Source organism: Pteropus alecto, unplaced genomic scaffold (assembly GCF_000325575.1).
Source record: "Pteropus alecto unplaced genomic scaffold, ASM32557v1 scaffold20, whole genome shotgun sequence".
NCBI classification, from domain to species: domain Eukaryota; kingdom Metazoa; phylum Chordata; class Mammalia; order Chiroptera; family Pteropodidae; genus Pteropus; species Pteropus alecto.
In genome coordinates this window covers 20,992,836-21,014,925 of record NW_006436298.1, presented here as the reverse complement: position 1 = coordinate 21,014,925, position 22,090 = coordinate 20,992,836, and the positions used below count along the sequence as shown (strand labels likewise).

The 22,090-nt window shown below is 32.5% G+C and overlaps 1 protein-coding gene across 1 annotated transcript in view; it reads right to left on the bottom strand.

Moving 5' to 3' along the window:
* Window positions 1-22,090, bottom strand: part of ADGRV1 (adhesion G protein-coupled receptor V1) — a 469,718-nt gene that overhangs the window by 347,023 nt on the left and 100,605 nt on the right. The window contains 10 exon segments of the mRNA XM_015590540.2: window positions 1,220-1,482; window positions 5,630-5,771; window positions 6,303-6,441; window positions 6,546-6,624; window positions 8,540-8,633; window positions 11,559-11,722; window positions 12,363-12,542; window positions 13,180-13,279; window positions 14,516-14,646; window positions 21,607-21,816. Coding sequence (XP_015446026.2) covers window positions 1,220-1,482; window positions 5,630-5,771; window positions 6,303-6,441; window positions 6,546-6,624; window positions 8,540-8,633; window positions 11,559-11,722; window positions 12,363-12,542; window positions 13,180-13,279; window positions 14,516-14,646; window positions 21,607-21,816 — 1,502 coding nt within the window.

Sequence of the window (22,090 nt, the reverse complement as noted above, 5' to 3'; positions counted from 1 at the left end):
CTCAAAAATTACGTTGCACAAAAGATGCCAGACACAAAAGAGCATGTACTCTATGATTCTACTTATATGAAGTTCAAAAACAAGTAAAATGAGTCTTCAGTGATAGAAATTAGAAGCAGTTTCCTCTGGAAAAGGCGAGAATCCTCTGGGTGATGGTATCTTTAATATCATAATCTGAGTGGTGGTTACATGGGTATATACGTATTTGTAAAGTCATTGAGTCATACACTTAAGATTTGTGTATTTTATTGCTCAGATCTCAAAATCAAAACGTGGGAGAAAAAAAGAGCTATGTTGTGAAGGAAAAATTTATTTAATCCAATTTTATCTAACATTTAATTTGCCTAACGAACAAAAAAGTCTAAACACACTATAAAAAAGAGTCCTTAAGAACCACAATAAAATCATTAAAAACATTTTTAAAAGAAAAAGCAATGGCAAACTCATAAAACATTCTAAATTTCTAATATGGAAAAAATTAAACATGCATTAAAAATGTGTTGAAGTTTACACAAACTGATCATAAATAAAATTATTTAATTATTGGATGGACGGTTTTTAGATAGAATAGCTTTAAATGTGTTATTTTAGAATTATTATACTTTATATCCAGCTGGCTTGAAAAAAATGTCTTAAGCTAATGCAATTAGCTATTTTAAATTTAAAAATAAAATTTTAGTAGCAGAAACAGAAAATTATTAATATATAGAAAAAGACGTTTCTGAAGATTAAATTCTGCTAGTATAGATCGCATTTATAATTAAGCCAAATCAAGCATTTTCTTCCAATCAGCTATTCCTATTCGCATAGGGAGAAGCAGTCTGAAGTCAGCAGTTCTATTTTGCTCAACAAAAATGTGGCAAGAAGGAAGGACTGGGCTGAGGCTTAATGACTACAAAGAATGGTTTTGTTTCTTTTAGTTTATGGTTTATAGACATATAAAGGGAAGTATTCCATTTTAATATGCTTACAATTTAAAACAGTAATGCATATATTTTCTTTTTTACTTGCACACTCCACTACATGATTAACAAATTCTTTCAGTTGCATTCTATATAGACTATATATGGTACTGCGGTACTGTCACACAGTAATCTAATCATGTCTTTACCGAATACCAAAGCTGGAATTTTTTTTCTATCACCAAGAAGTACTCTTCTAAGAAAAAATTATTTTGTAAATATTAATCATTCATTGTCGCTGAAGGTTCATACTATACCTTGAATCGAACACCTTCTTCTAAAACAATATAGCCTTTGGAAGGAGTCAGATCTTTAGACTCTATTGAAGTATTCACTTCTGTCACAATGAACTGAACTGTCACAGTTCCAAACAGTCCTTGTGCAGGTTCTCGAACAATGTACAACACTGCAACACTCTCCTGTACGTAAAGAGCTGTAGGTTCTCTTAGTAAAAAGTGCTCACTGTTGTTAAATGATAGAACTCCAGGGCCATCATCATTAGCAAGTACTGTAATTAAGGCTGTCAAAATATAAATATAAAAGTAATAAATGAAAATAGAATGGGTTCTGAGTGCTGAGAAGTGTGTGGATGTGTCACTGTAAACTAGGCCAACTCTTCTATGGATCACCTTAAAAACAAGGGAAATTTTAAAAAGCATTTAATAAAATTTATATTCACATAAAAGTATTTAATAACCTTGCAATAAAAGGCAGCTTCCTCAACTTGATGAAGTGATCTCTCTCAAAAGCCAATAGCAAATATCAAACTTAATATTGAAAGATTAGAAGCACTACTGCTAAAAACAGAAATTAAGACAATGATGCCTGTCATCACTGTTCTGGAGCTATCAGTCAGGTTACAGGTATAAAAGCAATGGAAAGAAAGAGTCAGAACTGTCCCTGTATTCTACACAACATGACTGTATTTTTAGAAAACATAAAAGAAAACATTGATTATGAGTTCAAAATATATGCTGAGTAACCTTCAAAAATCAAGAGCTTTTATTTTTACTACCGCTAATAATGATATTAATAACAAGTGAAAAAACAACTAATCCTATTAAGAACTTATAAATTGCTTAACCTGTATTAACTCATTTAATTCTCACAACCCTATCAGGTTGATGCTATTGTTCTTCCCATTTTACAGAACTGATGATTGAAGTACAGACAGATAATCTGTGGAAGCTCACAAACTACGAAGAGGCAAGACTGCTGCTCAGAGCTAGGAAGTCTGCTTCAAAGCATGCATTCTAAAAGATTGTTTCAATTGGTCTATACATCACCTATAACTATTTTAAAATTTTAACAGAAAAGGGATCCCATTCATAATAACAAGAATACCTAGGAATCAAAGTAAAAAGTATAAGACCTTTATGAAAAAAATTATAAAACGTTAATGCATGACTCTGGCAGATGCTGTCAGTGCCTCACCCATACCCCCTGGCCCACTCTTGAGTCACCATCAGCAGTTCCTTTTGCCCACTGGTCTCTAAGTAAGGACATCATCAGCTCATGCAAGAATCATGCCAGACTGCTGGAGACTTCACACTCAAGAGCAATCCTCAAACAATTTCTGAGTGACAGAAACTGGTGAATGAATATCTCAGCTTTCTTACCTCTCAGTAAGACAGCCCTGAGCTTTGTCCAACTCAGTGTCTAAGAATGAACCCCACAGGACCAAACCCCCATTGCCTATAGCAGTACCGTTCACTAGCACATTTTCTATTGGCTTTCCTCTCTCAAACTTCATTTCTCACTATGCCTCTAGAGATCATCTCCCAAATAAACTACTTCTATCCAAATCTTTCTCTCAGGGTTTGTTTTTGAGGGAACGCAAACTAAGCAATGATATAAAAGATCTAAATTAATGAAGAGCATAGCATATTTCTAAATGGAAAAAACAATATTATATAATAATGTAGAGTCCATCCGAATTAATCTAAAATTTCAATTTGGCTCCAATTAAAATAGTTTTTTTTTAATAAAACTCAGTTTGTAGATTCTCAATTTCACATGAAAGAGACCATCTGAAAAAATAGGTGAGATGATTTAGAGAAAGAAAACTTTAAAGTATTTGGCCTAAAAAAAATAACAAAATGTACTTTAAAGCAATGATAAATGAAATACTATGTTATTAGCACATGAATAGGCAATTGTAACAGAATACAGTTCAGGAAAATGAGATGATTGATTGATTGACAGATAGGTAGGTAGGTAGATAAATAAATAGATAAAAATAAGTTTCACATTGAAAATCAGTGGTTAATGACTGTCTCAGTCTCTATATGACATTAGGATACTGATTATACATTTTAGGAGAAAAAGGAAGTTGTATCCTTATCTCACATGATACCAATGGATAAATTCATGATATGTTAAATAATTAAGTGGAAATCGAAACTACAAAAAGATTTTTAAAATATAGTAAATGTTGTATAGTTTTTGAGTGAAAAAGACCTAAATAATTAGAATTTAAAGCACATCAGAAAATGATTGATTTAATTTTTACATTTTATAATAAAAGACAACATAATAAACTTAAAGAATAAATGACAGACTAGGAGAAACTAGCTACACCATATTTAACAAGCAAAGGATTGACTTCAGAATATATGATTTATTCCTACAAACCACAGAAGAGCATGTAAGATATTCAAAAACCTAATCACACAAAAAGAAATAACTAGGGTCAAACTCACTAATGAAAAGAGAAATAAGAAAAAAACAATACACAACACAACTAAATATTTTTCATTCATTAGAATCAGTAAAAAAAAAAAGTTAAAGACCAAAGAAATCCTTGGCAGGATGTAAAAAAACAACAATTTTATATACACTCTTTGGATGTAGGTGATATGAAGGCAGTTGATGTTCTTTCCACTCAAAATCCATTGTACTCTCTCATACCTGTTAGAATGGCTATAATCAATAGGACAAGTAATAACAAATGTTGGAGAGGATGCAGAGAAAAAGGAACCCTCATACACTGCTGGTGGCACTACAAACTGGTACAAACACTATGGAAAATAGTATGGAGGTCCCTCAAAAATCTAAGAATTGATCTACCATATGATCCAGCAATCCGTCTACTGGGTATCTGGGTAGATATGAAAATTCATATCTATAAAGATATTTGCACACCAATGTTCATAGTAGCATTATTTACAGTGGCCAGGACACGGAAGCATCCAAAGTGTCCTAAGATAGATGACTGGCTAAAGAAGCTGTGGTATATATATACAATGGAATATTACTCAGCTATAAGAAGAGATGAAATACTGCCATTTGCTACAAAATGGATGGAACTCGAGATAATCATGCTAAGCAAAATAAGCCAGACAGAAAGAGTTGAAAATACATGATATCACTTACTGAGAAATTTGTTTACTATTTAACAATAGAAAAATACAAGCATAAGGTAAATTTGACAGAGCCCAATAACACATTCCTTCCTACTACTCATGGTGGTTGGCATGTAACTTATGTAATTCCAATCCAAATTATACCAGGACTTTTTAAGGAAAACTTGACTTTGAAGACCCTTGCTTTCCTATTACACGGAATGTAGAAGAATAATGCTGATGACCATCTTATGACAAGTAACATTAGCCTTGGGATGAAGGCAATATTCCAAAGGCAAAGAGAAAGAGAAAGCAATAGTCTCTGGACAGTTTGAATTGGATTTTCTATTGTTTATATACAAAGGATTTTTAATCAACACATGATGTCCATTCTTAGAACCCTTCATATAAAACTCACTATGCTCTACAACAAAATAATTTCATCTCAGGAAAATGAAATGATAGATAAGAAAATGAAAAGAATTTGAAACAATGGCTACAGCCTCAAGAGAAAAGGTTCTGGAGAACTTAGAAATATTTTATTTTATTATTATGGCAATAAAAGTAAAAAACAGTTCTTGGTTTACTCAAAATTCTTTCATGTTTTTCACTACAAACCAGACTTTTTCACATAATGGTCAATAATTTAGGAATACGAAGGTTAATTAAATTAAGGGAATCCCAAAGAACCCTCAGCCATTGGCTAAGTCAAGTTGAGGAGTCAGTCAACAGTCAGTCTTCTGAATCCATTTGCCTTATCTATCACAAAGAACTGAATTGAATGACCTTTTAGAGACCTTTTGATCCTAAAGTTTTGTGTGTCTATGAGGTTTCCTCAGTTTCTCTGTTTTACCTTCTCTAAAGTCAGCATGATATCTAACAATCAGTGAACTAGGAGGTCTTTTAATAACACCAACTATTCAAACCAAAGAATTAAGGCTCAGGTTTCAATACGCTTCAACTCTATGTGGAAATACTACAACAATCAGATGACACTAAAACAGCTACATTGTCATTCCTTCTATTGGTAAACAGAAAACCAAAGGAAAGATTTTAAAAATTAAATAAAATCTATAATAACTGCAGAAAAGATATGTTATTTTCACTACCAACCTAGTTTTTTGTTTTTTACACACACGCACACACACACACACAAGCTAGAAGCCTGCTACATTGACACACACAAATTCCAAAATGATTAACTTAAAATATTTGTCATTCCACGCATAGAAACCTATCAGGACTCTCTAATCCCTTTACATCTCCCTCCATACAAGGAAAACATAAGGGAAAAGGAGCTGTGTATAAGAAATTGTCAATTACCTGTTGTGTTTTCCCCCAGCTCTAATCCAGGAGAAGGATTTGTTAAAATCAGCTGAAACTTTTCATCTCCTTCCGGAATATCATCATCAAGAATCATGATGTCAACATTTTTATACCTGTCTCCATCAACAAAATGAAGAATCTGGTCAAAAAAGTAAAAGTAGAACAGTATTGTATTTAAATACATTCTGCATTTTTACAGAAGAGAAAAAACAAAATAGTTGTGAAAGTGAAATAAGCTATTTTACGGGGATTTTTTTTCCAACTTGTGGAGGAAGAAAAGGAAGTAAATAGTTAAGAAATAAAATGCATAAAAAGACAAAGTAAAAAGTATTTTAAAACACTCAAGATGTTTTAGTAAATTAAAGAAATGAGTTAATTTTTCAAGAAGCATAAGAAACACTCTGAGGTCATCTAGTGATACAAATTCTTTAACATGATAACTCTCCAGTATTAAATATTGCAATAAAATAATAGATGAATAAAATAAAATCAAAACAATCTTTACAACAATATTGAAAATCCAATTTATATATTTTACTAAAATAGTGAAGGGAGGTATTCCACCATTGGAAGTCCTCTGCCCTAATTTACTATGCAACATATAATAAATTATTTTAAGATTAATTCATTTATACAGGATCTATATCACTATAATTCTCAAGGAATTCACCATTGGGGTGAAGCTGTAATCCAGCCCCAGCTGTGCTTCCAAATTCTGGGCATACACAAACAAGGAAACTTGGCCAAGAGCACCTTTGCTCCTCTGGGCTACCAATGTTAAACTTCCTTGGGTTTCATTTACTTCAAACCTATAATAAAGAGAACAGATTCATTTTTTTCCTTATAAGCTTCTGTTTTGCAAAGTAAAAAATCTGAAACTCAGAAAAAGTCTCTCATGCAACTTTAGGCTTACCTATTATACTGCCATTCAATTATGCCTCGAGCACCATCATTGGCATCGATAATAACTTGTGCAGTCAAGCCTTCTGAATCTTAAAAAACATAGAAATATATTTTAACATAAATATAAATTATTTTTAAAAAGAACTATTTGATATAGAATTTAAAGACAGTTTATCTGACACTATATAATTCCTAAATAGACAAATTGGCAACTTTACTCAAAAGATGTTTAAGAAAATAAAGACACAAATGTTTATAACATCTAAATAAGAAAACTTTTTGCTAACAAGATCCACTGACTTACAGAATTTAGTCAACTCAGAACAGCAGGAAATAAGCAACTGAGGTTATAGTTTTATTTATATTATTTTAATCCACTTCAAGAAGAAAGGAAAATGAAGACAGAAAGAGTAGAAAGAGAAAGAAATGAAGAGAGGCAGGCAGTGCTGCAGAGAAAAATACAGGTGTGAAAATGAGACATGGAGAAAGGCAGGATAATAAACAGAAAATGAGACAGATGGGAAAGATGCGGAAAGGGTTAGGAGAAATAAAGAGACACTAACATCAAAGTAAAATTCTTATTCCTTTTTATTTTGAATTCTGTCCACCAAAAGTTCAATATGTTACAATATCCACTATTCAGTCTTGAAATAGCAACTTATCTTGTAACTAAATAGTAACTAATCCTGTCTGTTACTATTTTGTTTTTTAATATTTTTGTCCTTTACCTTGTACTTTCCAGAGATACTACCTTAATCTAGGATACTTTAAGACAAGCTGCCTGGGTGGGGAAGGGATAAGGAGAGTATAGTTCTCTCTGGTTAAAGAGAATACATTGTTGAGGAAAGAATCTGGATGTGTCCATCAGACTAGAGGCTGCAAAGCAGAAGCCCAGCTCCACTATTTCCTAGCTGTGTGACTTTGAGCATTTTACTTAGCTTCTCTCAGCCTCATCTGTAAAATGGGGAGATACAAGAAATGAGAGTTTTAACATACAAAACGCCTAAAATGGGAGCATTAGAGAGCACTCCACAAAAGTTAAACTATTCAAATTACCTCTAAATATGAGGATGAATGACATATGAAATATTTTGTTAGTTTTTTTAGTGTGAACAATAATTATCATGTAATAATTACTTAATGTAAACAGTCTAGTCATGAGTCATATATTTCTTTTGCAAAAGAATGAAAATTTTTCAAACAATAATATGTTAAAAACTCTTGATATTTTCAAAGTTGTCATACTGAGCCTCAGAAGTGATTAAAGAACCTGTCTCCCCCAGGCCACTGCTCTTTACCAGGCTTCTCCTCCTTTAACCCAAACAAATTTCCCCTCTGCCCAGAGCACCTTCTAACCAAAGGATGGGGGAGGGGCAGGCTACCTCAATGCTATATACTACCACCTCCTACTGGGTTGTCACACCTACAAGTTTCAGACAAAATTTCTCAATTTTAAATGTTCAAACTGCAACATTTGTGTTTTTAAGAAAGAATATATCTTTTTAAGGTAAGCTACATAAATCTGTACTGTGGTTCAAGTTTTACCTTTCAGTCTGTAATGAATTAACTGAGTCTTTTCTAAAGCATGAAAAGAAAGAGATAAAAGGTCAAAAAAAGAAGCAGAGAACACGACAAACAAACAAAAGCTCTCCTTTACTTAAAAAAATAAAATCATCTGACAATATGGAGGTCTAATGAAAATAGCAAATAAATTATAAAAGGAAAATGTCTTCCTAAGAATTAATTCTATTTTGAAGATTCTAAATTTGGTTATAAAATAGATGTAAAATGTAAAAAGCATCACACAATAAATCTTAAATGTGTTTACACTAATGGTCAAAGCTGCAATATATGATAAGTCTTTAAATTAAAATAAATCTAAAAGACTAATTATTTTCACACATAGATGAGATTAACATCACAATGACCACTTCTGATTAAAAAAAATAATAATTTTACTTTGTTTGTAGTGAGTAAACAGAAACAAACAAAAACCCATCATACCTAGTCTAGGAGGAAATGAAGTTAAAGGAGCCATGATAAGTTCAACATAAGTTAAGTTCACGAGGAAATATTCTTCTAGTTCTGGTATATCGTCCTGCAAAAATTACACCTGTTAAATTCTCTAAAACTATGCTCTCATAGTAAAAAAAAAAATGTACAAAGAAAATGAACAGACATTTTTCCAAGGAAGATATGCAAATAGCCAACAGATACATGAAAAGCTTCTCAACATTACTAATTATCATTGAAATGCAAATGAAAAACCACAATGAGTTTTACCTTACATCTAATAAAATGGCTATTATCAAAAAGATGAGGTAAATGTTGGCAAGGATATGGAGAAAGTGGAACCCTTGTGTGCTGTTGCCAGAAATGTAAATTGGTGCTGCCACTATGCAAAACAATACGGAGGTTCCTCAAAAATTAAAAATAGAACTACCATATAGTCCAGCAATCACACACTTGGGCATATATCCAAAGAAAATGAAAACTGAATATCAAAGAGATATCTGCACTCCTATGCAGCATTATTCACAATAGCAAGACATGAAAACAACCTAAGTGTCTGTCAATGAATGAATGGATGATGAAGATGCATTACACATACGCAGAGGAATATTATTCAGCTATGGGAAATAAGTAAATTCTGCCATTTATGACAACACGGATCGACTTTGAGAACATTATACTAAGTGAAATAAACCAGACAGAAATAGACAAATTCTGCATATCAGTAAAATGTGGAATCTTAGCGGGGAAAAAAAGTCAAACTCATAGAAACAGAGTAGAAATTGGTTGCTGGGGGAGGTAGGGGCACAGGAAAAATTGGTAAGAGTACAAACTCAGCTATAAAATGGATAAGGTCTGAGCAGCGAACGTAGAACATGGTGACCAGAGTTGACAGCACTGTATTGCATAACTGAAATTTGCTAAGAGAATGAAACTTAAAATGTTTTCACACACAGAAAAACATGAATATGTGAGGTAATGGATGTGTTAATTAACTAGATGGGGGGACTTCTTTCACAATGTATACATACATCAAATCGCCTAAATATACATTTTAAATATCTTACAATTTTATGTTTTTTAGATTCTATACATAAGTGATACCATGCAGTATTTCATTATACTTCTATAAATGTGCAATTTTTTTAAAAAGCATAAAAATATTAATATTATACCTGATAGTATGATATATTATTAGGTCGAACCTCAAGAAATGGCTAATATACTTTTTAAAAATCTAGACTAATATAGGTAAACCAATTATACAAACATACAAACTTAAAATATTTTAAATAGGAGCAAAAGATTTAAAATCATCTTAATATTCGATGATTAGAATAAAGATTGTAATATTATGAAAAAGAAATACAGGCTTTGGAGTCAAGGAGACCTAGTACCAAATTCTTAAAGTCTAAGCTGGACTGCCTAAATTTTAAGGGCTCAATTCTGTCATCTTTATAATAGGGAAATAAGAGCTACTTTGGTGATTGTAGTAATAATTAAAAATAATGTGTACAGAGTACCTGGCCTAGATAGAGTCCTTAAAAAGTGATAGCTTTCTGTGATGGTTAATTTTAATACACTATTACTATAACGATTAATCAATGAAAAGTGCTCAAAACATGAGGACTAGCAAAATCCATGTCAGCAGTGACCAAACGGCTAACTACATGTAAGTAGAAACTCAATATACATATAATATCAGTACATACACATCAACATTCACTTCTCTCTTCATTTTAATTAATAGAGATATGTTTCTATGTGAAAACAAAAAAGAAAATTAAGATCACAACCTCTGAACTATCTTATGTAATTATATGGATCAATGTGAGTTACAGAATCAGTGATGTAAATAAAAGGGACTGCCCCCAGCTACCTCCACAACAATTCCCATGCCACAACTCTCCCCTCATCATCCCTCGGCCTAGCTTATTTCTGCACATCCAGGCTGGCAATCACTTAATCTTGTGCTACTCAGGGAACAAAATGGGCTACAGAGACTTAGGGAGGGAAAAAAGGAACTGGAAACCCTGTGCTCATAAAACTAAACTCTGTAAAGAAAAGAAAGGTGGCTACGTATTTTCTGCTTTAAAAACTAATATATCTGAGGAATAATCCATTTATTTATACTCAGCTACATTATAGATTACATATTTCACAGAATACTTACCTCAAAATTTTATCAAATCTTGTATGTCACATACTGACATATATTACCTTTTATCTTATGGCTTTAGAGTTCTCACACTATTATACTCTGTCACAGTGCCATGGCAATCAAGGAGATTGCCAGTAGATGATTTACACCACTTATAATTTTGTAAAGGTAAAAAGCCTCTGAGAAAATAAAACCTTTTAAAAATAGAACCCCCAAAATACACGGTTACTGAAAAATGTTTTTCTAAGACAACATTCTATTCTCTCTCTCTCCCTTACCCCCCACATGTATAACATCTCCCATCCTCTCCATATGTCTTATTTTTATAAGATTTATAATACATTTATAAATCTTTTATAAATGTATTTAGGTAGCTGAAACACTAAGTTCCAAAATAGCATAAGATTTCAGAATACAGAAAATCAATTAAAACACAATTGCAGTCAGCAATGACTAAGTTTGACCTTAACCACATTTTACGCAATCAGCCTCTAATGAGTCCATAAGTATCTCCACTTAAACCAGTCCTAACAACTGAAACGCTGACTCACACTGATTTGCTGGTACAATGAATCTTTTGGAGTAACCAAAAATGCTCCTTTAGAATCTTTTTGGCCAATGCCATCTTAAAGGGTCTTGCCCTAAAGAAATTCTCTCTATAACAAGGTGTTTCTATAATATACAACAGCAGACCAGCCTATCTAGACAAGAACAGAAACTCCTGTGAACCTAAAAAAAAAAAAAAAATCACAGAAATAAGCTGATTTAAAGGTACCAGAATATTTCATCAATTTCTACTTTCTCTGTGGTTATTCAGGTTTAATACAGTAATAGCAAAATAAGTTTTACCTCAAGTATAGTTATGTTGATGGCTGCTGCTGTTTTCCCTTCTTCTAAAATCAGAAAGCCAACTACCGGGACAAAGTCAACATCTGGCTCAGCTAGGTTTCCTTCTGTTTGGTTCTTTAGACTTAACATTCCAGGAATTGTGGTGTATGTGACATTAATAGCTCCTAATTGAATTAGATGGGAAAAGATTTTATAATTATTTAAACTTTTAAAATAATATCTCCTTACGAACTCTTTGACTTCTGTAAAAGCCCGTGCAGTAGCTTATATTACTAGCCCCAATTCCTTGCCTGTTCAATATCCTTGATCTTTACAGTATAATGGCTCAGTGATGCCTCACTGTGGGCAGGCATACTATCCTGACTCTGAACTTCGAGTTTGGCTGTGTGACTTGTTTTGGCTGATAGCTCAAGGTAAAAGTGATGATGTGCTAGTTCGGAGCCTAGACATCAAGGGGCTTGGCATGTTTTTTTGCTTGCTTTTTGTACCTCTACTGGTCCCAGAAGAATGAGAGACATATAGAGTAGAGCCATCCTAAGCCCATCTTAGATAAGCGGACCCACAATCAGCCTATTATTATACAATGCTGAGATTTTATCACTTGATAGATAGCATTTTTATGACAATAGAAAAATCTTCTTAGTCTTTCAAAAAATAAAAAAGTTATAAAGTCCTGTCTTGAATTAATACATATTAAGGTTTTTCCTGTCCCTGAGCTATTTCAGCAATGGCTTTCATCCACACAAGAATGATATTAAAAAAGCACCTGCCTGGAAACCCCATTTGTTCTAGAGCAACACAAACCTAGAGATCCGAATTCTCTGTTGACAAAAAGCTGAATTGTTTTGTTAGCCTCTTGTAGCAAAACAAATCTTGATGAAGGAGCAAAGTTTAAAACTCCATGTGGCTCATCACTGGCTTCTACAGTCAGGACAGCTGCATATCCTTGAGCATCAAGCAGAGCAATTCCTGCTTGTGGAACTCCTAAAAATGTCAGGGACCACAAGAAATCTGACAGTGATTTGGCATTAACTTCTAAATATGTATACTATAAGCCCACTCTCCAAAACATATTAAAGTAGCCAGAAAGTGTTCTAATTTGTTCACATTTCTAACAGATCTTCAGGTTGACAAAGAGAACCTACATTTTAGTTTTCTTTTCATAGACAGCAAATCATGAATTTTTTTCACTTGGCATATGATTGTCATTATTTGCTATAACTATTCACCAGAATTACAGAAATTAAGTAGAAACCAAAGAAAATACCCAGATAATCTGCTCAAAATGATTAAATTTGAAATATCCAAATAATTAGTCTAAATTAGAACTGGTCCACTACTATAAAATTAGTCACAGAAAAATTCTTCCTTTGGACATGTATTTTATTCCATAAGGAAATGTTCAACTACATTTTTAGAGATTTTTCCTGAGTCCATAAACATAAGTAGTCCCATCCTGAGCTGATGTTTTTTGGATCTAGCATTTTTATGGAACAGATGATATTTAAAGTAATGTTTTAAACTGGTGTGTATCTAACTGCTACATATAAAGATAGCAACTATTATTTTTCTGAAAAGAATAATATACCAGCAAAAAATTTAAAATTGAATTATAAATTACCTTGTGTCCTGACATTATAAAGAACGACTTGGTATACTTCTTTCTCCTCAGGAATGTTGTCATCCAACAAATGCACAAATATGGTTTTATTCAATGATCCCTATGTCAAAGAGAAAGAAATTCATCCCTCTATTGTTCCTGAACACAAAATATCTCCTTCTTTGATTGGTCTTAAAATTTGTGCATCCAATCATATTTTTATTTAAACAAGGTGTTCTGTGGCTTAAAAAACAAATTACATTAAAATCATTCACTCATAAGAAATCAAGCTTAAAGCAGATAGGAACTACTGGCGGATGATCTTGAATGCTAAGCTAATGAATGTAGAGTTTACCCAATGAGCAATGTAGCACTATTGACAATTTCAGACAAAGCAATTAGTTGGGGAGATTGTATGGCAGTAGTGAATAGGAAAAACTAGAACATAGAAAAGCAGGCCAGGGCTGCAGGGAGACCAGTTATTATAAGTCTAACACAATACTCAAAACCAAAGGGCTTGGCTTAATATTGAGGCAGCAGAAATAAAAAGACTTAAACCTGTCACCAAACAAGAGTTCATACAAAGTGAGTGTGGAGGAGAGGAAGATGACAGAGTTACAATAAGGTGGCACCAACTTTCTAAGTGCTTTTATACAGGTATTTCCCAACAATCACCTTCTTTCAAACTATAAGGAAGAGCCTCTAAACGGAACCTCAAAAATGTATATTTTTAGCATTATCCTCATGTAATAGGTTGTCAACAGGATGCAAAAATACATTTGTTTTTCGAGCTATATTTGCTGTTGTCAGGCATTTAAAGTTCCAAGATAGTGAGGAGTAAAAGAGAGACAAACACTAGCCAAGAACTTCGGAATGACATAGCTGGCATCAACAGGCCAGGAGTGGCAGGCCAGGAGAGTAGCAAGAGACCTTGGCTCAAATACAAAGTTAATGTTTTCTGTTTCCGTAAAGGAGATCTACTGAGTACATATAGAAAAAAAAAAAAAAAAAAAACCACCAATTCCTTAAGTCTAAAAAATTTTTTGACTAATTTCTTTGCTTTAAGTTTCAAAGCAAGTGGCTCTTTCATCAATCTCCACTAATCCTTTACTACACAGTCAGAGTTTTTTCATTTGAGATCTACTGAGTACATATAGAAAAAAAAAAAAAACAAAAACACCAATTCCTTAAGTCTTAGAAATTCTTTGACTAATGTTCTTGCTTTAAGTTTCAAAGCAAGTGGCTCTTTCATCAATCTCCACTAATCCTTTACTACACAGTCAGAGTTTTTTCATTTTTCTCAAACTACATTATATACTCTAGAGATTTTTGGTAAAGCTCTTTTTGGTGGTATTACCTCAGGAAAGAAGAGTTGTCCCGTAAAGTTTGCAAAATTGAGCTCTAGATTTTGCCCAATAATTTTCCAGTTAACAGTAACATTTCCTCGACCAGGGGGTGTTCTTACCACATGAAATTGCAAAATTTCTCCTGCAAGTGAAATGTACAGATTGATAAAAGTTTAATGGAAAATGAATTTAACATTTGAACGCAACAAAAATCAAATCCCAAACATGCAACTATTACAGCTCCTATTCCAGAACATTACAAAGCACTTCTGTTCTGAATTTTCTAGAAGCTTTATACATGCTTATTGTTTATTAACACAGGAATCTGGCTTCCAAATGCCTCTTATAGCAGAACTTCAAGAAGTTCAGTACGTAAAACTTACAAAAGCACATGCTAAAATGGGAAGCTCCAAATTTTATATACACTTCAAAACATGCACCAGAACATAAATGTTCTGTAAATTAAAAAAATAATAATAAAGTTCTCATGGTCAAAACTAGTAATAGCACAAATAAATTCTTCCCTCACTTTTCAAAAGGACACAAATTCCTTACACTGATATGCAATGTGATTTTACACATGCATGCATAAAAATGCTTGCAAATACCTGAAAATCACATTTCTTTAAATTGTAACTTACATATACCATCAATGATTTTGTTTTATAAAAAGAAATGCAAAGGAAAGGTGTCAAATCTGTATATCAACCTCTGTAACTTCACCAAAGTTACAGTTATCCTTCCTGGATAATTGAGGTTATTTTAGATACTTCCATTCCTGTATTTTATCCTCATGTAATACTTTGTAAGACTGAAGAAAATCGTGATAGTAATTTCTTTTAAAATGCTGAAAGTGGAATGTTAGTTCCTAGGAAATATTGCTGATGGCCAAGTGGCTTGCTGAAAATATACTCAATTCAAAAGTCTTGTATGATAATGAAAACAAGTTAAAGTATACTAATGAACTATGTCACTAAAAAATAATTATTATGAAAAAAAATGGAATGATGTTTAAAAGGCTTTAAAAGAACACATCCTTATTCAAATTTTATAACATAGAAATACAGTTAAAATCCATGCATATTCATTCATATCACTTTTACTTAGTTATCAAAATAAGTAAACACATCTGATACTTTTTAAATGAGCAGAGTAGAAATAAAACAGTAAAATATAAATACCCTTTTCAAATATTTTTAAAACTACCACAATTTTTAAATTTTTGGTTATAATAAAACTATCAAATATTACTAACAGAAAGATTTCTTAAAATATCATGGACTAATTAATTTAGAGGTTATTTTCATTTCAATTACTAAAAAGAAATTAAAATTTAACACTTAACTAAGCACACATAACTTTAGAATAATGAATTATTTGGAAACAGTGTAGAATATAAGGCCAAAGTATCAGAAACAGGTCTATATAAGATTTCCTCAAACACTTCAATGTTCAATGAATACATATTTTAAATGTTTCAATACAAAAAGAAATTTTTAGTCATCATTACATTAGTAGACTATGTCTTGGAATTTTTATGAAACATATTTGACTGCTAGTTCAGAATTTTTAGTCACCATTACATTAGTAGACTATGTCTTGGAATTTTTATGAAACGTATTTGACTGCTAGTCTCTCCAAAGGTTAGGATGTAACTGAAAGACTGTATGATCGGCCATAACTGCCAGCATGTGATTTAAAATTTTTGTACTTGTATAATTCATATGAACAAAATATAGGCACTCCTGCTAAACCTGAGAGTCTCTATTTGTATACTATGCAGAATTTCTCATAGAGTAGGTTTGTACTGAACAAAAAAGTGTTAATTATTGAAAGACACAGAGAGAGCCCTGGAGTTATTAAGCTGTTTCACCTACAGTGTTGACTGGTGACACAAATAGAATGGTTTATAGTCATGGTTTACAACTTTTTTAAAATCACAAAACCTAGTAATAAAATCTAGTAATACTTCAAAAAGAAAACGATGGAAGTTTAATCAGTGTTAAAAATACAACAAGATACAAGTTGCAAGAAAACGAAATGTAGGTCAACAAAGACCCATGTTGAAAGGGACACTGTGATCATAATTAAAAAATTATGGTTGCAAGATTGTACATTGAGATTTGAGAATAAATATACCATTACAAGGTAAAAATAATGAAATGCTAAGGAGAGAAAAAAAGTAAAATCCTACAAATTTATAACATAATACCACTTGATAAATATCATCTTTGAAAATTTCACAAGTTACCATACAAGTAACTTGCAAGAAACACAATTTGAACATGATACATACACAAATAAAATATTAATAAAGTATTCCTTAAACACATAAACTTATAAGCCTATTGCAAATTGTGTCAACAACATGAATATTGTAAAATTTTTTCTATTAAATAATCAAAATGAAGGCATTGACTCTGCCTCTTTAAGGCAGACTCCTAGGAACCAGGTCCTTTTAAAATGCCTCCTGGGAAAATTATCGGAAAATTACCTTCTACCTGAATGAAGACTCAGAGAACAGTCTTCTGAAAAGGAAAAACTAAGAGATAGTGCTTAGTCTTCCAAAAATAAGGAAAAGGATAAAAGGTGAATCAGAGAGAGGGAAGGTAAATTTTTTAGATAACATTTTACTATGTGCTAAACTGCCTTCTAGTTTTCGTCCAAGGTGAAGACCTAAGGAGGACCCTCGCCTTAGAGGATCTGACTGTACTTCCAGAAGAGCAGACCGATGTGAAATCTCCCAAAAGTTGCTGAGACATTTTAACTCGAAAGCAGAAGATCTGTCATATATAGTTCTAGGCCTGGCCTAATACAGATTAGGAATATGAACATAAAATGCATTTTAATAAGCCTAAATATTTTGCATACTTATTACCAAAACAGATTCTTTTCACAAAGGCAAACATCAACTACAATGTGTGTAAAATAGAAACCTAAAATACAGGAAATACATTTTAATAGGTATATATACATTGTATACATGTACCATCTAAAGTGATTGCCCTTTACAATCCATAGGAAATTATTTAAAACTATAGGTGTATGAATAATGTGAAACACAAACTGGCAATATGAACAGTTAAAAAAAAGTTTCATTTCTAATAGAGTCAGCCCTCCATATACACGGGTTCTACATCGGCATATTCGACCAACTGCAGATCAAAAATATCAAAAAATAAAAATAAAAATGTTATGTTGTTGCTGATGTGTACTATGTAGTTAGGCCTACAATGGTTACATCTGTACTAACATGTACTGACTTTTTTTGCCATTATTTCCTAAATAATACAGTACGACAACTATTCATGTTGTACTAGGAATTATAAGTAACCTAAAGATAAATTAAAGTATAAGGGAGGATGTAGGTAGGCTATACGCAAGTACTATGCCATTTTATATAAGGGACTTGGGCATTATTCACAGATTTTGGTATTTGTGGGGTCCTGGAACCAATCCCCACACATATTGAGAGATAACTATATAGCTGTTCTATATAGATTATTCTTAAGAATTACATTTCTTGTTCAAATTTTTGCCTAAAACAGATTCATGTTGTCTCTAAGAAAAGGAAAAAAGTTTAAATTAATTGAATATGATATGATGATTATGATGCTGCTGAGCTGGGTAACTGAGCAAAATATCTTACAAAGATTTATAAAGAGCACATTTGTACACAGTTTGCAACCATGGTAAAAATCTATTATCCCATATTTCTAAATACTGCCCATTACAATTGAAAGAAAGTAATATTTACCACTGGGTATCTGTTCAGTTGCTTTGGGACAAAAATGCAGATATAGGATTCTACAGAATTTAAAAGATTATTAAACACTAAGGCAATTCCTCCCTATGAATCAAAAATGCATTCTACAGCCAGAAGTTCAGCATCATCCATGTTTTAAATCTAAACATATTAATGAAACTCCAACACTAGGCCAAAACCATTGTTAGCACTGTTAAAAATTCACATGGCATGATTTTTTTTAAACCTCATTTCTTTAGCAGTTATCTTTGAAAAATCACCATGAAGTTTTTATTAATTCACTTTGCTAAATTTCATGGATTGCAAACATTTCTCTATGCAATTTCATGGTAATATAAAGAAAACACAAGAAAAACTGAATTCTTGAGGTTAAATATAAATGTTCTGGATAAATTAATTTAGATTCTAGGAAAGATTTAGGAATAAAGAGAAAGGAAAATAAGTAAAAAGTAGAAATTTATCTCAATTTTTATTTAGAAAATGTAAAAAAATCTAGGGAGCACTCATACAAGCAATAATAGCAACTCAGTGTTTTATTTCCTGCACCATATTCACACTCACAGATTGTTATAGCAGATTTTTAACCAATAACATATTTGGACCATTTGTTTTAGTCACTAATCCCTTTTTCCTTTTTGCATCTCTGGCAGATATTTCCAGCTGTTGGAAACTAAAAAACAATACAATCTGATTTTCAGGTTAAGTTCATCCAGGTGAAAGACGGCATAGGTGCCAGTTCCTGCAAGATGATGTGATGCCCAACAGGAGAACCAATGCCCAGCAGGAAAACCTAGGTTTCTTCAGTGCCCTCCAATCCACTACCACCATCACCACCCAGACTCCCATTGAATGCACTTTCACAATGCCAGCTGTTTTACAGGTAAAGTCCCTTTGAGGTGATATTCTTTAAAAAAAAAAAAAAAAAAAATCTATCTATTGTTGAAAATCACATATCTAGTCTAGTTCTAAGTCTTTTCTCAAATATAATCCTTCCTGGTCCCTGATCTTATTTATACCCTCTGTACCACTAACACTTTTATTGTCTTCTTGATTATGTTCTTTCCTATATTTCTTCAACAAACAAAAACAAATCCAAAATACTCCTCTTTTATATATTTTCTCCATTTTTCTCTCTTCCTTGCTTTGAGATCCAATAAACAGACTACATATTTCCTAGGGCAGTGCTTCTCAAACTTAACGCAGTGAAGGACAAGGGGTTTTTGTTTGTTTCTTGTTCTGTTTGCCCACTCTATCATAGATTAACATTTTTGTAAAATACAGTGAATGACTAGATAAGTGAAATGGCAAAAACACATATACAAAATACAAGCTCATTGATATCACTTTCGGATATCACAGGAAAATAAAATTGTTATAAAAGTTTCTAGAAGAGGTTATTTCAATTTCTGAACGTATCGTCACAAACCAGTAGAAACACTCTGTGGCGGGGCATCGGCTTGAGGACCATGCTCTGAGGAGCGCTGCCTAAAGGCCTGTACGAACTTTCATCTTCCTATATATCTGCTTCCCATCCCAAGTTCTCATTTAAAATTCCTCATTACTACTATTTCCTCAAATCCACTTGGGAATCTAATCTCTTGTTGCCCATGTCAGTATGAGACATACTGATTACCTCTTCTTCTGAAGACTAATGAAAACACACTCTTATCTTGTTCTCTTCCAGCCTCTCAGGTCCTTTTATCCCTCCCAGCCAGGTGGTCTACATGGCTCCTCCCTTGACAACTTGCTTTTCTGTCTCTATCCACAAATATCTTATTAAATTTTCTGATTTCAACTATTCCCTCCAAAAATCCAATTTCCACTTCTAACCTAGATAGAAATCGAGTCAGATTCTATCACCAATTTCCTTATCTCACACAGACAGTGTTACTCAAATTCATTTATTCTTCCAACTCAAATGGCCTGAAATATTTTACCCAAAGTTCTTGTCAAGTTCTGCAGCAGATATACATTCAGGCAAAACAAAGTCTGTTCTCACCACCTGCCCTATAGCATGGCCTCTGGATTCAGACAGCACTGGGTTTAAGCTCTACCGTGAATAACACTGTGCCATAGTCTTTCTAAAGTTCTGTTTCTTTATGTGAAAATCTGGTGTATATCATTCTACCTACTCCATAGGACGGTTGTTAAAATTAAGTGAAACAGTGGACAAGAAATGCCTGGTACACAGAAAACAGTTGATGTTCTTGTCATCATTATTATCAAGATTAACTTCTCCTAAAGTTAGTTTTTACTTTTATTATGTTACAAATAATTTTTTGAGAGTTGATGATCTGTCTTTAGATAGAACTTATGAAAATGTTTAGTTACTTTTTCTCACTGTTGCTCTGACAACAAAAGATTCTAAATCATTAATAAAAGGAAAGAATGATGGGAAATGGCTCAGACATTTGCATTGATAAGTTACACTTGCAAGCTGAGAGTAAAGTAAAAGGTAATACACATTAAAAGGCATTTAGTTTCCAGCATAGCAACTAACTAGCTGTGTGGTCTTGTTGTCAAGTCACTTAATCTGTCTCAGTTTTCTCATCTGTAAAACAGACATCCAAATGCATGAATGATATCCCTTCTATTTCTTATCTTTTTGAGGTATAGGGTTTTTTTTTATTTCTAAATATGAACTACAGTGAAAACAGGCAATAAATACCAGTTTTATCTTAAATAGTCTTATTTAAAGACAAAAAAACACTACTATAATGTTTTAAATGAAAAAAAGCCTATGTATGTAAAACCCTACATATAATGTAAAATATTAAGGATTTGATAAAATGATTGTTTTTTAAAGAAAAAAGGGCATTTGTAATTTTTTATTTGGCACTTTGTTTATAAAATATATAAACATAATACAAAATCCAAGCTAAAATACTCAGTGACTACAAACTACTATTTGTTTTGAACAGGGAGTCAATGTTTCACTGTTTAGTATCGACAGCTACCACTAAGTACATATATACTTGCCAGGAACTATGCTAAGCACTTTACATTTATTATTTCACTTAATCCTCACAAAGAAACCTATGAAGTAAGTCACATTTTCTGTTATTTAACAGATGAGAAAGCTGAGCATCCTAGGTTTGACTAACTTCCTTTAAATCACACCAGCAGGCTAAACACAAGTATCAATCCACAAGGCTCTTAAATGTAGTTCAACATTTCACTACAACAGCCCTCACCCAAAGAATTTCATGCACATTAGCTTACACAGCCCTACAAAGTAATGAAAGGATAAAAAACATCAGAAACTTTAAAAGACTAAACAAAAAATGACATCTATGGAAAAGAGAATGAATATGCTCATCAAAAAAAGGAACCCACCTTCGTGACCTATGACAGATCTGGAAGCTGTCTGAAAGCTAACAATTCCCGCCACATTGTCATTAGCCAAAATGTTCACTCTAACGGTGTCGGAGCTGGGTAAAATTCTACTTCCACCTTCAGTGTACACCAAACTAACTATGATGCTTTCATTATCTTCGGGCTCAGAATCGTCCAAAATGGTTAAAATGGCTATCTTTTTGGTTTCACCTATAAAAAAATTAATGGAATAAAAATCAAAGTAACAAAATCATCAACATTCATAAAGAATTCACAAAGGTCCCAAAATTACCTCGACTGTAGGAAGCAAAAATATCTAAGTGAATTATAATAGTTCAATATCATGAGCAGTATTAGTGCCACTATAAACAAATGTATGTTAATCAGTATATCTTTCCATATAGAAGCCACTATAAAATTTTATTACTATAGGAAGATTGTAGAGGACACTTTGAATTATAAAAATTAAAGAGTAGAATTATTT